At 45.0% G+C, this 11,461-nt stretch overlaps 1 protein-coding gene across 2 annotated transcripts; it reads left to right on the top strand.

The window, feature by feature from the left end:
* The first annotated feature begins 3,617 nt into the window (after window positions 1-3,617).
* Window positions 3,618-11,246, top strand: Kcna4 (potassium voltage-gated channel subfamily A member 4). 2 transcript variants are annotated; one of them, XM_028882392.2, is made up of 2 exons: window positions 3,618-4,167; window positions 7,297-11,246. In XM_028882392.2, the coding sequence occupies exon 2, from the start codon at window positions 8,058-8,060 to the stop codon at window positions 10,020-10,022; it is 1,965 nt and encodes a 654-aa protein (XP_028738225.1). In that variant the 5' UTR covers window positions 3,618-4,167; window positions 7,297-8,057; the 3' UTR covers window positions 10,023-11,246. The 2 variants fall into 2 exon arrangements, with proteins under 2 accessions (XP_028738225.1, XP_028738226.1); XM_028882393.2 differs by lacking the exon at window positions 3,618-4,167 and adding an exon at window positions 4,175-4,530.
* Window positions 11,247-11,461: the final 215 nt, after the last annotated feature.

Genomic DNA, 11,461 nt, shown 5'->3' on the forward strand with positions numbered 1-11,461 from the left:
CATAGAAGATATAATAGAATGGGAAGTGAGGATGAGGAACCATTGGGAAGCCCAACTATGAGCAACGCCTAGCAGAGTGGCTCATTTGGATTGAGAGTAGTGGTCTGTCCAGAGGATCTTTACCTATGAATCTGGAGGGGGTGGCATGAAAACAAGTTCCCTGATTCTATATCGTCTTTACATCATATCAGAACTTTAAAACTGGAGCTCTGAGGATCTGGAATTAGAAGGTATAAAAGTATTGATCTCCAGTTTGTGTTTCACCAGCATACCTTGTAGACTTCCTGCAGTGATGGAAAGCTCTTTCCTGATCCACAGCCTGGGCCAGATACAGTGTCCATTTCTGAAGACACAACACATTCTCAGGAAGTGTCACAGGGTTGTTGAAGAGGTGATGAGGGCTAAACTGAACATCGCTGTTCAGTTGGGACCAGTACACACTAGTCAAGGAGAACAGAAGAATATTTGTACCACGAATAGGAGGCTTCAAAGCCAAGGATAAATTATTTGAGGTAATAGGTAAGTGTGGTGTGGATGTGGAGAAGCTTCTGGAGTTTTGACTAGGTGATGATTAAGAAAGGCAAGAACACTTTTCTAAAGAAAAGAGAGTTTTAGGACTTAGTCAAAGCAGATATTTTATCAGTCATAAAAAAGTAAAGGAAAATAAAAATCTTTCTGCTCAACATGTGTGCTTCTAAAGAGTTCCTAAGAGTATGAGGGAAAGAAATGTAATTGTTATTTTATTAAAAAAATACTTAAGTGGGCAAAGTGGAGTGTATGTGTGTGCATGCCTGTGTCTGCACATGTGTGCCTGCACGTGTGTGTGTGTGTGTGTGTGTGTGTGTGTGTGTGCGCGCGCGCGCACGCGCGCGTGCCTGTGTCTGCTGGAATGGGGGCAGAGAGCTAAAAGGGTAGTATATATGTGGGCATGCAAATGTCTGTATGTGTGTGTGCTGGAATGGGGGCAGAGGGCTGAGAGAGGGACATCTCATCTTCACAGATAGTCTCATCTTAACCCAACAGTTCCACCTGCTAGTGCTCCCTACCTCACCACCAGGAGCCAATTATTTTCCATAATAGCCACTCTAACTCTCACGAGTCTTTAGACTTTTCTCTTTTTCTTGAAAGTCCTTGCTGGTTCCCTTTAGAATGGATGCTGTTAGGTTCTCTGTACCCCAGACACAGCATTTTCATATCTGTATCACAGCATGAGGTGTCTTGCTTCATCACCAGCCTGTGAATCTGTGACGGCTATTAGCTTACATGGGGATGTGGGCATAGACTGTGCAACATTGCTGTCACTGAGTACAGACTCTGCCCACACTGGGAAGTCACACATATAAGGCCTAATTCTGCTACTATGTCAAAAGTTAGACATCTCTAGCCAAGTTATATAACCCATGTAACTCTCAATTTCCTGATGCAATAGTACCTGTCATACAAAGTGTTTAGTCATGCTTCTTAAACAAGACAGTGTACATGCAGAGAAGCTGGAACATAGTCAGTGATGGGCTGGTCACTCAATGACTATTACATGTCATGACCAAGTATTCAAGAAATACTCATTCAATGAGTACCTTCATCAGAATGGCTTTTATTCAGCTGTGTTATTGCTACAATTTAGTAGTTGTTCCTCCTGACAGCTAAGAAATAAAGATGTTTATAAAGATTTCAAGCATTTAAATGTTCAAAATTCTCTGGTCCATAATAACAACAAATAGCCAATGACCTATAGAAGCACAATTTGAAAAATTTCCATGTGATCCAGTTAAGACATCTAAGCTTCATTAGAACCTTTATCTTTAGTACATTATTCAATCTTGTCTTTCACCTCCCTGGAAGCATTCCATAGCTGCTGTGGATTGATCTCACAAATTGCTTTTAGAAACTGGTCCCAGGATCTTATAATGTATGCCCTCAGTCCTGATTCTATCTCCCCAAGAAACATCCTTCTGATGGTCCAACACTAAGTTCATCATCTGTTTCTGGCACCTGTGAGACTGCACAGTGACCTAGCCTATTTTGGAAGTGAACATGATTGCTTTCAGTTTTGGAGAAATCAGCCCTTCTGTTTGCCGGAATGAGCTCCAATACGGAACGAGTTGGAACATCCAGGTTCTCCAGAGCTGCCTGGGGGTACTTGTCTCTGGTCCTCCACTATGACCAAAGTAGAGTGGGGGGTGGAGGGTGTTCCCAGGTAAATTTCTTCATGCCAAAATCTCACGGGGCATTGACTGGGAGAAGCTAGAGAAACCAGACCCTGCACCAGGTTTTTATTTGTTTGTTTTTTCCCTATCACTAATCCCAATTCAGGACTCTCCCCCCCCCCATTATTTAAAATTTAAACAAGTACAGCAGTCTTCCAGGTGTCTTTCTCTGCATCAGCGGCGACGAGGTGAGTGCAGTGCACACAGCATATCTATAATTCAGCTCAGGAATATTTCCCTTAATAATTAATTGGGAATCACAAAAGAAGGAAGCCCAATAGGGCCCACGAACAAAGCTGCCTGTAAGTATGGCAACCCAGGTGCCAACTGAGCAACCCAGGTCGGATCTGCTCCAGTAGTTGGAGCTGGGTACCATAGTGCTTGCTTGATCCATCAGGGTTGCTTAGGAAGATGCCCTGAGACCTGAACCTGATCTTCCTCTCTCCCCTCTCTCCTCTCCCCCCGCCCCCCAGCTAACCTTTCTTTTCTGGGGATTATTCAAAATTGCACACCCACATCTATGTCCCAGAGTCATTTCACAAACTAACCACCCAGGAAACCGTCTAAAGTTCATTTGGGATGTGGTTGCCTTTTTTGGGACACACTTCCCTGCCTGAGGGGCTTGGTAACGTGGAATACTTTTTTAAAAAAGTAGGTGGATGGCAGTAAAGATAGGGACACGAATATAAAGTCTCCCCAACGCCCCTACATGGAGCCTCTGGTTAAGACTCAGGTATTTTCGCAGCAGCAGTTTCACAGAGGTGACTGTCACCTCAGCCTTCCAAAGTCTCCAGCCTAGGCCATTTTGCAGTTTGCTCAAAACCCTCCAACCACCCTCCTGTTGCGACTTATGCTTCTGGTGCAAAGTAACCTTCACCCAGGGTCACTCTCCAGATTGGACCACTCACACTCTAATACATGGTCTTATACATGGGTAAAGTTGATTTCTCTCCCAGCCTGGGAGGCCCAACCCAGGAGCTGAGGCTGCAGTCTCTGGTGTTCTAGGAAGACTGAAACTATGGCTGGGGTGCACTCACAGGGGGAAACAGGGGTTCCCGGACCTGCAGTCTCGCCAGAGATGCAACTGAGCCCTACTCCTGCACATTCTGGAAGAAAACAGAGGACCAGTGCCAGAGGAGATGAAGAAAGATCAGGGCAGGGAGGGAAGCCGCCCCAAGCTATCCACCCCAATTTCTGGACTGCATTTCCCATCGAAGTCCCTTTCCCAATCTCTCTAGTGGCACCTGTACTGTGGCGTGGACTTCTATTCCAGCTCCTGCGGGACACATCTGTCTCCAGGATTTGCTCCTCGCTTGGGGGTGATAGTCAAGTGTTCCCGGGACGGTTTCCAGAAGCTAAGCAGTCGTGGGGGCTGGGCCGACGGGTGGGGTCGCAGCGTCGTGACTGTGCCCGCCCAGCCACGCGGGGAGGCGCCCCTGGTGACAGCCCCAAAGGCCACACCCTCGGCCCGGCCTGGCCCCGCCCCCGCCCGTGCGCGCTGGTAGCTAGGGGAGGCGTGTGCTGCTCCTGCAGCCAGCTAGAGAGCGAGACTGGGATGAATACTGGAGAAGGAATCCAGGCTTAACAAGTGATCGCTGCTGTCTAGGATTTTGAGTCTTTTTCGGGGGAACCTTGACTTCCGTTCCCAGCCCAGGTCTGCTGTGCCGAACTCCAGAGGAACCAAGAATCTCCGGGGTCTACCTTGGGGCGTCCCTAATCCCCACCTCTGGGCTCCAGTAACGAGGACTCTGTGACACCCCCCACCCCCTACCCCGGCCAAGGCGACAGAACTTGTTCCGTGGATATTTGGGAGCCTCCACCTGCCAAATCCGAGTGATTTCTTGTACTGCGCCCCCACCCCCCATGATTCTGCCCCTCCTCCAGCTGTTGCAGCTTGAGGGGGGAAACAAATCGCCGGGGGATTTTTCTCTATTTTTATTTTTCTCACTTGCTGGGAACGGTAAGTATGATACCTTTCTTATCTTTTCCCCACCCTACTCTTTTGGCTGTTGAGAAACTGTGGACATTTGAGGAATAAATAATATCGAGAATGTGACAGAAGGACATGAATGGAAGGCGGTTAAAAATAAACCAGGAGGTGGGAGAAGGGAGGTGCAGATGCAACGCGGCGCTCTGGGGGCAACCCAGGGGATGGGGCGAGTGCGCCCCGCTTAATGTGCCTGAGCGGGAACCCAGGTCTGGAGGCCAGGGCGCAATTAAAGATGTCGTTCCCCAGTGAGGTGGGGTTTAGATTCAGCATCATTTTCGTTTTGCCTGATCCCAGCCTCACCGTTCCTCTCCTTTGCGAACAGCTGATGAGCGGGTCTGTATTGCTGCCTCTCCCAACATTAGGATGGCATGCATTTTCAGAGTGTTTGAGCAGTCCACAGGGACTGGATAAATGGTGTGCAATGAAGTACGTGTTTCTTATGGTGTTGACTTGTCTGATTCTATCACCTTTTTAATTGTTAATTTTGTCCCCTTTCTTTCTGATTTTCTCTCAGATTTGGTTCAGGTACCACCCTACCACAGTTGCAGAAATTAGCATCTAGAGAGGAAAACAGCCTTGCTGTTGTTGGATAAGAGGAAAAGAGGGATGCTTGGCTGGTGTTTGGGAGTATAGAGACAGGAATAGGTACCTTGCAAAATCCTATTAGTTTAATGGTATTAAGAAAGGAGGAGGAAAACCCCTGCAAAGGTCTCTTGTACAAAGTATGCTTGATTCTCCTAAGATAAATACCTGGAGAAAGAGAGATTTTAAACTAATTGGGTTTGTTGGAAAAATGGTTTGATGGGCTTATCCTTTCTCTTTTCTCTCTCTTTCTTTCTTTCTTTCTTTCTTTCTTTCTTTCTTTCTTTCTTTCTTTCTTTCTTTCTTTCTTTCTTTCCCTTTCTTCCCTCCATCTCCCCTTTCCCCATCCCTCCCTCCTTCTCTCCCTCCCTCTCTTCTCCCTTTCCTTCTTTCTGTCTCTCTAGGATAGTGAGGTAACTAGGAGCCAATGAAAAGGAACACAGTTTGCTTTTTGAATGTGGAAGAGTGACTTAGAAAAACAGTAATTAACAAGCCTAAATAAACAAATGAATAAGGAAGCATTTGCTGTAGGGCAGAAAGAAGGTGGTTCTAGAGCTAGTAGAGTTAATAGTGAGCTAGAAGATCCTCTAATCCACGACCTTTGGGGGAGGTGCTTGGGTGGGAGGGGGATCTGTACATTTGTAAATATATGGGCATGTCAGTTACTCAGGACTTATTAAAGTGATATCTATGCAAACTGTGGATGTTGAGAAGTTGAACAAATTCCCAGGCTATTTGGACTGTGCCAATCTTAAGGATGTTGGCTGACATGCCACAGTGAACATACGTAGCCATAGGACAGTTTTATAAGTAAAGTCTTGGAGACCTCTCCATGGTAAACACTTCTGAATGTAAGCTGATGTGATGAGTCAGACAGAGGAGGAGATGTCACCAGGGATAACTTCTGAGGTGTATTTCCTGGATTCTTTTCTTTTTTTTTTTTTTGTCTAATCAAGTGTGTGTGTGTGTGTGTGTGTGTGTGTGTGTGTGTGTGTGTGTGATTTTCCTGCTTGTCATTTAACTTATGGGACACCAACAGCAAAGAGCAGCAGGTGCTCAAGGGTAGGATCCTGTTAATGGCTTCACAAAGCCATTGCTCTCATGCTGCCCAAGTGTTTCCAATAATAGAAGCCAGAGGATGCCCTGAATTCTACCTGTTATCAGCCTTCCCAATTCTTTGGGTCACTTTCTGTATTCTTAGAAGTCTTCTTGGAAGAAGCAGGAGGAGACTGGAGTTAGGGGCAGAAGGTTTCTGAACTTCTGGCTGGGGAGATGAATTCAATGGACTTAGGAGAGCAAAGGGCCGGGAGGTGATGGCAGGACAGATTGGGGTCTGCCAAAAATTGTGGGGTGAATTGGAGAATGAGAGAGCAGGATAAGATTAAAAGGGGGTAGAGCGTGCACTCCAAGGGCAACATCCACACATTCCAGAAGAGTAGAGCAGGTGAACACGGGGGTTTCAAGGAGAGGGGATGGTTACTAAGAGATGTGGGAACTGGGATTTGCTTCGAGGCTGTGGGTGGTAGGGAGTGTTCAGGAAGCTGGAGTAGAGAAGAAAACAACAGGGCATGTTTCATGGGATCAGAGAATGCCAGATTCAGTTTCTTACAGGCACTGGCGAGTGTCGTAGTACCCTGGATTTGCTCAAGTTCCGTCCTTCCCTACTTTAGACAGTGGCAAAGACTGTGGATAGGTGACAACATAGTTTAATGTTGTGTTATCCATAACTGTCATATCATTGCCATTCATTATGTGCATGATAGTGTGCCATCTGGTAGCATCTATGATCTCAGTCGGTCCTTACAAAGGTGTGTGTAGGGGGGAAGGGGATGATGGACTGTGTTGTTTACACTTTACAGGTGAGATAATTGATGTTTATTCAAGTAGTTTCAGTCTAGACTGAAGACAACTGGTTTTTTCTTTTTCCCCACTTCTTTAATTCTGAGTAAAGTCATAAAAAGAAAGTGGAAGGGTTCTTAATTCAGCAACATTTTATGAGTGAAAATTTTAAAGAGAATTCCTTGAGATAAATGAATAATGAAAACAGCCACAGCATTGCTAGTGTGGAGTGAAGAGAATGCTGGTGGAAATTAAAACCTGGCATTGGTGAAGGGGCAGAGGAAAGCAAGACCCATGTGGGTTGAGAATGGACAGAAGCAAAATAGATGAGTTACCACACGACACACAGTCAGACACACACACAGACACACAGACACACAGACACACACAGACACACACAGACACACACAGACACACACACACACACACACACACACACACACACACACAGGACCGAGCTGAACTAATAACCAAAGAAGAAAGCAAGATGGATGTTGAGTGGGAGAGATTTTTAGAGCATCCTGCGCTGTGCTCTTGAAAAGTTATGGTCTCCTGGTGTGTGTCTCATGTTTTGCTTGAGGACAAGAGAAGAAGTGTATGAGGATTAAAGGGCTGTTTGCTCTCTATGGTTTGATTCTTTTTATTTTTCTCCTGTGCTTGTTTCCCATCCCTCCTCAGGTGAAGTGATTCTCTGAATGAGTCTAGCCAAAGGATGTTCTTCATTTCCTGATTTCTATGGAGACCTCAGAGTTGGGTTTGCCTCTGCTGGAACCTCATCTTCCACCCTCTCTGCCTTCCATGGTCTTTGCCTCTTTCTACAACTTGACATTGTCTGTGGGTCCATGAAGCCTTTAATGATCTTAGAAATCATCCTCATAGACTGAGCAGCAATGGTTGGACATATTTTAAGCCACATCTTAACATGGGTCAAGCCATCACTAGAAGGCAAGTGCTAAGACTAAAGACATATTTACATTTTATTTAAATTGGATGGACTGGGCTTTGGACAATTTCCACGCAGAAAAATATATTTCATTTTCTAGGCACAACTTCTGGCTGTCAGATTCTTGCTGCCTTTGAGTCTTGTAGCGTCATCATCAACCGCATCCCAGACATACTTCCCGATTTGAACATCTACCCCAAAACACGTAGGTGTTTGGGAGACCGCAACATTTCATGACTTATGTTTGAGGAGCACTAGGCTGTTGTCTAGACTAGCCAAGCTCTGGAAAGCAACGCTGAATCTCTGAGAAGAGGGAGCATGGGGTGTGCTGATTTAAAAACAGAAAATGCAAAGTTGGACTGAAAATATCCTAAGTCTTCCAGGCAATCTGCTTAAGGCTTCCAAACTTACCTTAATTTGGTAAGAAAATAAGCTGACCTATTTTTCTTTCTTCTTCTCTTACAACTGGAACCAGCCATTCCCCCAAACCACCACCATGGAGGTTGCAATGGTGAGTGCAGAGAGCTCAGGGTGCAACAGTCATATGCCTTATGGTTATGCAGCCCAGGCCCGGGCCCGAGAGCGGGAGAGACTTGCTCACTCCAGGGCGGCTGCAGCTGCTGCTGTGGCAGCTGCCACGGCTGCTGTTGAAGGCACTGGGGGTTCTGGTGGAGGCCCGCATCATCACCACCAGACGAGAGGGGCCTACTCTTCCCATGATCCTCAAGGCAGCCGAGGGAGTCGGAGGCGTCGTCGTCAGCGAACTGAAAAGAAGAAACTCCACCATCGGCAGAGCAGTTTTCCTCATTGCTCAGACTTGATGCCCAGTGGCTCTGAAGAGAAGATCTTGAGGGAGCTGAGTGAGGAAGAGGAAGATGAGGAGGAGGAAGAGGAGGAGGAAGAGGAGGGAAGGTTTTACTATAGTGAAGATGACCATGGGGATGGGTGTTCGTACACAGACCTGCTGCCACAGGATGATGGGGGTGGTGGTGGCTACAGTTCAGTCCGCTACAGTGATTGCTGTGAACGTGTGGTGATAAATGTGTCCGGCCTACGCTTTGAAACCCAAATGAAAACTTTGGCCCAGTTTCCAGAAACTCTGTTGGGAGACCCTGAGAAGAGGACTCAGTACTTCGACCCTTTGCGCAATGAGTATTTTTTTGATAGGAACCGACCCAGCTTTGACGCCATTTTATATTATTACCAGTCAGGAGGCCGCCTGAAGAGGCCAGTCAATGTCCCCTTCGATATCTTCACTGAGGAGGTGAAGTTCTATCAGTTGGGAGAGGAAGCCCTGCTCAAGTTCCGCGAGGATGAGGGCTTTGTGAGAGAAGAGGAGGACAGGGCTCTGCCAGAGAATGAATTTAAAAAACAGATTTGGCTTCTCTTTGAATATCCAGAGAGTTCTAGCCCTGCCAGGGGTATAGCCATTGTATCTGTCCTGGTCATCTTAATCTCTATCGTCATATTTTGCCTGGAAACCTTGCCCGAGTTCAGAGATGATAGAGATCTCATCATGGCCCTGAGTGCAGGTGGGCACAGCAGATTGTTGAATGACACATCGGCATCCCACCTGGAGAACTCAGGGCACACAATATTCAATGACCCTTTCTTCATCGTGGAGACAGTGTGTATTGTGTGGTTTTCCTTTGAGTTTGTGGTTCGATGCTTTGCTTGCCCCAGCCAAGCTCTCTTCTTCAAAAACATCATGAACATCATTGATATTGTCTCCATTTTGCCTTACTTCATCACTCTGGGCACTGATCTGGCCCAGCAGCAAGGAGGTGGCAATGGCCAGCAGCAGCAGGCCATGTCCTTTGCCATCCTCAGGATCATTCGTCTGGTCCGAGTATTCCGGATCTTCAAACTCTCCAGACACTCCAAAGGCCTGCAGATCCTGGGCCACACCCTCAGAGCCAGCATGCGGGAACTGGGCCTCCTTATCTTTTTCCTCTTCATCGGGGTCATTCTCTTTTCCAGTGCTGTATATTTTGCAGAGGCAGATGAACCCACTACCCATTTCCAAAGCATCCCGGATGCATTTTGGTGGGCTGTGGTAACCATGACAACTGTGGGCTACGGGGACATGAAGCCCATCACAGTGGGAGGAAAGATTGTGGGGTCCCTGTGTGCCATCGCGGGTGTCTTAACCATTGCTTTGCCTGTGCCGGTGATTGTGTCTAACTTTAACTATTTCTACCACAGAGAGACTGAAAATGAGGAGCAGACCCAGCTGACACAAAATGCAGTTAGTTGTCCATACCTCCCTTCTAATTTGCTCAAGAAATTTCGGAGCTCCACTTCTTCATCCCTGGGGGACAAGTCAGAGTATCTAGAGATGGAAGAAGGGGTTAAGGAATCTCTATGTGGAAAGGAAGAGAAGTGTCAGGGAAAGGGGGATGATAGTGAGACAGATAAAAACAATTGTTCTAATGCAAAGGCTGTGGAGACCGATGTGTGAATCGCTTTCTCCACCTGCCACTGCTCCCCCATCTCCAAATATATTCATGCATAGAGAGTGCAGTTATGAAAATGAAATATGCAAATGATTGCAATGCATACAGTAGTACACTGTTTAATGGTAATACATGGCATAATTGTGACTAAATTTGTATTGCATATCAAATAAATGATACATCTTGGAGAAGAGGGAGGCTTAAATAGAGCAGATCTATCTTTATATTTTTTAATAGAATGCAAGAATTTTGCACATAATGGGAAAAATGTTAATAGTAAAGATGGTCCTGAGGAGAGCGAGTGTGTGTGTGTATGTGTGAGCGTGTGTGCACGTGGGTATGTAAGTAAATTGTCAACATTGTTGGGAATTGTGCTGTGATGGGAAAAGTTGGCATTCTGAAGTATTTACTATGTAAGAACTAATGAATTTGAGCAGTCTTTTATCAGTGTTTTAATAATATCTCCTATGTCTTTGGATTCTGTAGTTGTTTTTTTAGAAATTGTAAGAATTACTGTGTAGAAAAAAGAGAAAGTAAATTATTTAATAGAATATAGGTCACAATTTAATCTTGGATTTAATTAAAGTTTATTTTTAACTGGAAATTAACTTTTGAAAAGGCTGCAGGGGCCTTTAGAAATTGATTATATTTTATTATTAATTTTGGGGAGGTATAATAGCAAATGCCTAACATTCTGGAGGAAATGTACCCAGTTTTGTTCACAGGTCATGAGACTGGAATTTTTTTCTTTTGCACTACTTTCTATGCTGAAGACCGAGAGAGACTTCATACTGTGAATGTTTACTAAAATACTGATCAGTTCAATGACAATCATTGGAAGAATGCTTTCTTAGTCTTATTTTATCATTCTTTTCCTTTCATGAGACTAATGACTACACAGATAACAGCACATGATTCCTGTTTTAAAATCTGAACAACTGATCTACAAAGGGACTATGAAGTAAATTTCAGCAGCTGAATCTTTTGAAATTGGTTTGTTACAATGATGCTTCAGAAACCGTACTATTTTAAATACTCTTATGCCTTTTAAGTCCAGAATAATTTAACCAAAGTTATTGCATGCACAGAAAGAATTCTTGAAGAAATAAGGCACCAAGCAGCTACAGCAATTATGGCTTAAGGTCTTTTTTTTTAATTAAATATGCACCAAAATGCTAGACTTTAGTCCATTTTGTGTATGTGTGTATGTGTGCAGCTACAAAAACAAACAAACAAAAACAACAAACACAAAATTTGGGGATTCACCTCAAATGCTAAAGCACTCTGCTAAAACTGAGCTAGAGAGGAATGGTTTTAGAACATTTGGTTTCTTATCGGCATTGTAATCAGTATCATGTTTATCACAGGGGGTCTCCGAGGACTACACTTCCATTTAACTGACAACAGGTATTCTTGAATTTGAGGAAGCATGAAGTGATGAGCC

This window comes from Peromyscus leucopus, chromosome 4 (assembly GCF_004664715.2).
Source record: "Peromyscus leucopus breed LL Stock chromosome 4, UCI_PerLeu_2.1, whole genome shotgun sequence".
Lineage (NCBI taxonomy): Eukaryota > Metazoa > Chordata > Mammalia > Rodentia > Cricetidae > Peromyscus > Peromyscus leucopus.